General features: G+C 41.6%; 1 protein-coding gene across 3 annotated transcripts in view; it reads right to left on the bottom strand.

Moving 5' to 3' along the window:
- Window positions 1–6,000, bottom strand: part of Dennd5b (DENN domain containing 5B) — a 124,160-nt gene that overhangs the window by 73,583 nt on the left and 44,577 nt on the right. For all 3 annotated transcript variants that reach the window (XM_027430043.2, XM_027430044.2, XM_035448786.1), the window contains one exon: window positions 3,102–3,768. In XM_027430043.2, coding sequence (XP_027285844.1) covers window positions 3,102–3,768 — 667 coding nt within the window. The remainder of the gene's footprint in view (window positions 1–3,101; window positions 3,769–6,000) is intronic.

Raw genomic sequence — 6,000 nt, 5'->3', positions numbered from 1 at the left:
TTTTTTTTAAAAAAAAAAAAAAAAAAAAAAAAAAGGACAAATGCCAGGCGGTGATGGTGCACACCTTTAATCCCAGGTGCATGGGGGACAGAGGTAGGCAAATCTCTGAGAGTTCAAGGCCAGCCTGGTCTATAGAGTTAGTTTCAGCACAGCTAGGGCTGTTACATAAAGAAATCCTGTCTGGAAAAACAAAAAAAGACAAACAATTTTAATGACAATAAGGTTATGCTTAACATAAAATAGGTCTAATAGTAGGGGAGATGTGCTCACTGGTAGAACATTTGCCTAACATGTTCAAGGCAACTTCACGCCCCTTACCCCCCAAATCTAGTAATACTAAAATATTAATCAAAACTGGTTAAATTGTACTGCTTTTTGGGTCAAGGTCATGGAAGCATCGTTTCTTTCTATCAGAATATTAGGTTTCCTTTTTATGATTGATAAACTACAACCAACAAACAAGGTCTACTTTGTCATGACTAGCAGCATGTAATGAAAAGACTTTCAATGTTTTCAAGAAAACTCCGAGGAGCTTTTACTTTCCTCACAGCGATGGAATGGCAGAGAAGCCCTGCAGAGGCACATGGGAACAGGAATAAGGGTTGGTGTAGGTGGCAGTAACTGCTTATTTCCTCTGTGAAGACCGAAAGGAGGTAAGTAATCAAGCCCCAAAAGTGTTCTAGAGGCTTTAATTATTGGTACCAAAAGTCAGACACTAGTGTTTAAAATTCCCCATCGTTTATATTTCCGCTATTCTTTTGAAAAGAGGGCCATACTCCCATCTTACGATGTCTGGCTTCATGTAACCTTCAGGGTTACGCCTTATGTCTTCTGACATAAGGTGCCAGGAAAGAGCCTTGGCTTCCTGGGTGAATTCTCACTGAAAAAAAAAAAGACCGTGACGGAATTACTCTCTAGACAATAGACTCAATCTGTCTACATAAATTGTGGACTGAGATTTCAAATCAGTTCAATGAACACTTTCATCATTGAAATCCATCTACTTAGATTCACTTTGGATTTTCATGGTAATTGTTTGGCTCATGAAGCACCTTTAAATTTTACAGCACACATTTATCAATATGTAACAAATGAAGTAGCAAATATCCTTAAAACCCCTCACACAGAATCACAAAGGGCACCAGAGTGCAAACTGACAAAATGACTCCTTTAAAACTCTGTTCACGTTGCATTTACACAAAGTTTTCATTTTATACTCTATAAATATTTAGTATAGCACATTGATCATATGCCCGAAGAATGAGTAAATAATTTAAAAATGAGTACTGAGACAGGTAAGGAGAGATCATGTGTGGATCCAGTACAGTTACCAACATGGTTTAGTCATCTGGAGAGAGGCTGATCTAAGCCTCAATTTTGGAATTACCACAATAGTTAGTTGTGCTATGGTTACTTATCTCTCCTGTTCCCCAATTTCCCCCTGGATATAAGGAACATCACACATAGTCTAAAAATTCTAGATAGGTCTTCTCATTTAACTTTCACAATTAATCAGGGGTGGGTGGGTGGCAAAAACATCCCAGAGACATGGGGGCGAGAAACAACACTTGTGAAAATTAAGTCAGTCACGTACAGCACTTATAGTTAATAAGGGACAGAGCAGAGGTTTGAGACTAAGGCATTTATGACTTCTAAAACCAATACCGGTTAAACATTTATTTTGTTTTATGTGTATGAGGCTTTGCTCGAATGTGTGTCTGTGCGTGTTCCTAGTGTCCTTGGAGGTCAAAAGAAGGTCAAGATCTCCTGGAACTGGGAACCAAACCCAAGTCATCTGCAAAGACCATCGAGAGTAAATGCTCTTAACCCCTGCACCATTTCTCTGCCCTACTTAAACATTTCTAATCCCAAAATCTGAAACAGTCTGGAATCTGACACTGAGAGCTGACATCATGCAACTCCCCAATTCTACCGAGCCTCAAGCAGACAATAAACAGGTAATGATGAGTGAGCACTGAGAAAATGAGAGCAGAAGGAACATAAAGGACTCAGACAGCCATTAGAGAACTCTCTGACAACAAAGCGCAATACTGAACACATTATCAAAAACTATTGTGTAGGATAAACTGAGAAACCTCATGAAGGGCTGTCAACACACAAAAAGTGTCAACACACACACACAAGATGGGGAAGCATAAATATAGCCTGCTTGGCTCAGTTTCACTTACAATTTAAAATAGAAAAATAAAAAAGGAAAGTGAAAAAATAAACATAGCAGCAAACAGTAGGGAGACTGTTCCACAATTCTGCCAGCCTAAATACAAACTAGCAAAATGCCAATCCAAGTATCTGTGCCATATTTTCCAAAGTTTTAACAGTGCACACAGCTGGTTTACAATCTCCTACAATCCAATATCTATTTATGACACAGCATCTCTATTTCTTCTGTAAATTAATATTCAGATGGGAACAGATATCCAGGCTAGGCTCAATACCAATCATCAAAAATATAATAGTGAAACAAAATTCAACCTGCTAGTATCTTAACTAAATCTGTGTTGGGAGAACTTTGAATAAAAGATACAATAAAGGTAACACCTTCTGGGACTTGGAGGCTAAAAAGACAACTACACACAACTCTAGCAGATCTGCTGCTAGGTCTAGGGCAGTTGTATCTGTTTCTCGCCTGCATGTCTTCTCTTTGTCACCCATGAAATGCCCCTACAGGCAAATGTCCAAAGTTGTCGGCCTCAGGAAGTTGCAGAGTAAACATTACATTTATTACTTTCAAGTGTCACCTGAATTTTCATGTAAAACTTTGCCAGTTTGTAATGAAAGAGAGTCCATTAGTAACAGTAACAGGTTACAACACAAATCAATGATTAATGTTGTGGATAAAGAGTTGTTTTCGTTAAAAAATAAATATAACCAAATTGGTCAAAACAACACTTTCAACTCCTTCCTGTTTATCTCTGCAGCCACTGTCACTTCAAACAGAAAAAACCTCTAGTATTTCATCTCATCCAAGCCTATTCTTTTTATGCAGAAGAGACAAGATCAGTGATTGATTCTGTAAGGAAACAAAGCAGTTCAGGGCTGAAGTGCTTGTTTTTAGAACAGGAAATGCAAAGGACACCTACCTTGCGAGTACAGCAGGATCTGCATCTCTAAAAGAACACAGGTAAACACTTGAACGAGGTTCTCTAATCCCAGGAGCTCAAAGGCCTCTCGAAGGGGGTAGTCAGAAAGAGGGAGTTCATTGGGCCCAGGCCTCTGGCAGATGACAGGTTCATAAACACCGTAAAATTTCAGTGACCTCCCCGGAGGTGGAAGGGGTACTTCATAGAGAATATTATGGATGTAGCTCTCAAGCGGCAAGGGTGGTGGCTGCTGAGAGGTAACCGCCTTGTGAAGCTGGAGGAGGAATTTCTTGCAGGCTTGCATGAAAGGCAGAGGCGTGATCAGGCATATACTTTTTGAAACGTATAAGGTGTCTCTGTTGATGTCGTAGGAGTTGTATCGCTGGAGTTTCAAAAGAGAGGTTGCATCTCCCTCATCAATGCTACTGGCCAGGGAGTCCATACTGCAAGAGGATGAAGCGTACACGCTGCTGTACTGCTCAGCGTTATGCATCTGGTACAGAGTCTGCATTGCTGTGCAGATCTGCTTACTCGTAACTTCTTCATAAAAAGTGAGAACAAAGCCATAGGTGCGAGAGCCATCTTCCCGGGTGATTATAAATGAGTGGAACTGAGGTTCTTTATTGTCGGCTTGCGTTCTGAAAGACAGCCCTTTCGGCATGCACAGCTGTGGAGACATGGGAGGAGGGGGGAAGCATCAGAATGCGGAATATGCATAAATTCAAACCAGAAAAAAAAGGGAGGAGGGGGAATGACTTTCTTTTTTAGCAGGATCCAAAGGGTAAGTTTTATCCAGATTTAATTTCAGCAGTAGCTTTAAATCAGAAATACAACATAAGTTCTTCACTTACATGTAGATAAAACATTCTCAAGAGAAATAGATGTGGGGCCGATTTGGCTCAGCAGTTAAGGTGAAGGGACCAGCTTCCATTTTGGCAGCCATAACGGCTGAACACGTGCTTCTAGGACCTTGTCCTAGACACTAGAAAGTCAGATGCCTGCCTCGTGACAAGGAACCAATCAGAAGTTAGCTGGTGGCGCTATGCTTTACGACCCTGGGTGTGCTTTACAGACAAGCGCACAGCAATGACACACAAAGTATAGCAACCACCCTGGGAGGGCCTATGGGCCATAACAACCAGTTGACCAATCAACACAGGGCAAGCCCTCCAAGCCTGGAGGCACACCAATCGTGAGCCTGTACATACCCCTAGACACTCCCCTTACGCTGTCCTATAAGATCTCTTGGGAGGCCCTAAGAGCCGTCTTTTGCTAGCCATCCGCCATGGCGGGTGGGTGAAAGACCCAAGCTAACATGGGGTTAACTCGTTAAATTACAAAAAGCCTCGTGCAGTTTTCATCAAGCTCTCGAATCTGTCTGGTGATTGGGGTGACCGCAGTCGTGGCCTGGGACCCCGGATACCTGAGTTTTCCGGGGGTCTAACAAAGGTGCTTACCTCCAACTGTCAGCCTCACAGCCCTGGTTCAGTTCCTGGGGCCCACACAGTAAAAAGAGAAATCTAACTCCTACAAGCTGTCCTCTTACCTCCACACAGGTGCACACGCACAAACAGTAAGTAAATGTACTTAAAAAATAGATGAACACATACATGGAAAAAAATATTGACTGTGCGGGTATTTTTATTAAGAATGAGAAGACTGGAGTCAGAGAGATCACTCAGCAGGAAAAGGGATTGCTGTTAAGCCTCAGTTTCATCACTGGAACCCACATGGTGGAGGAAGAAAGCTGTCTCCTGACTTCCACACACAGTGGTAAGCACAGACAGACACATGCACACACACACACATACACACACATAAAACCCAACACTAAATACATGTAAAATATTTTTATTTTAAATTTATTTGTTTATTATGTATACACTTGTCAGAAGAGGGCACCATCTCATTAGAGATGATTGTGAGCCACCGTGTGGTTGCTGGGAACTGAACTCAGGACCACTGGAAGAGCAACCAGTGCTCTTAACCACTGATCCATCTCTCTAGCACCTTAAACTTTTAAGAGAATGAGGTCTTGGATTAGGGCTCAACAACTCAAAAAAAAAAAAAAATCCTCAATCTTGAACAAGACTTGATGACAAACCATGCTGGGACACTTTACAAATACTTTTTTGAGACTGGGTCTATATAGAGCCCTGGCATGGAACTCCCTATATAGACCTGGCTGGCCTTGAACTCATAGAGATACACCGCCCTCTGCCTCAGGAATGCTGGGATTAAAGATGTGTGCCACCACTCGCAGCCTTAAGTACTATTGTTAAAGGGATTATGACAGTGTTTATGGGGGGAGGGGGACATGAAGGCTCTTTTTATTAGTGAAAAAGAAGTTAACAAAAATAAAAAGTTACCCTAAGCAGGACAGAAAGACAGAAAATTAAGGAGACATGAGAAAAGAAAGGTGTCCCCATATTCCCAGAGTCTGACTGAGGTTTCTGCTGGGTGAAAATCAAGAATTCCACCATATGGGGCTGGAGTAATGGCTCAATATTTAAGAGCACTGGGTTGCTCTTCCAGAAGACCAGGATTCGATTTCCATTAACCACATGACAGCTTCCAACCATCTGTCCACTCCAGTTCCAGGTGATCTTGGTACCAGGCATGCATGCAGAGCATAGTCATACATGTAGGCAAAACACCCGTGCACATAAAATAATTTGAAAATCCTCTTCCTCTGCAGTCCTTGTGACCTAGAGTGGCTTTTTTATCAAGCTGTAATGCTACCCAAGCCTGTCACAGCTATCACCCTATGACCTCATTTTTAAGTTCATTGACAACCCTTTGAGATACAACTTCACAAGATACCAAAAAACGTACATTTGGCTGTATTTTATTTTTTTAAGACAAGAGTCTCACTATGTACCTCTGGCTGTCCTAGAAT

This window comes from Cricetulus griseus, chromosome 8 (genome assembly GCF_003668045.3).
Source record: "Cricetulus griseus strain 17A/GY chromosome 8, alternate assembly CriGri-PICRH-1.0, whole genome shotgun sequence".
In the NCBI taxonomy this organism is placed as follows: Eukaryota; Metazoa; Chordata; class Mammalia; order Rodentia; family Cricetidae; genus Cricetulus; species Cricetulus griseus.
Note: the sequence above shows the minus strand (reverse complement) of the source record. Positions and strands in the feature narration are given on the sequence as shown.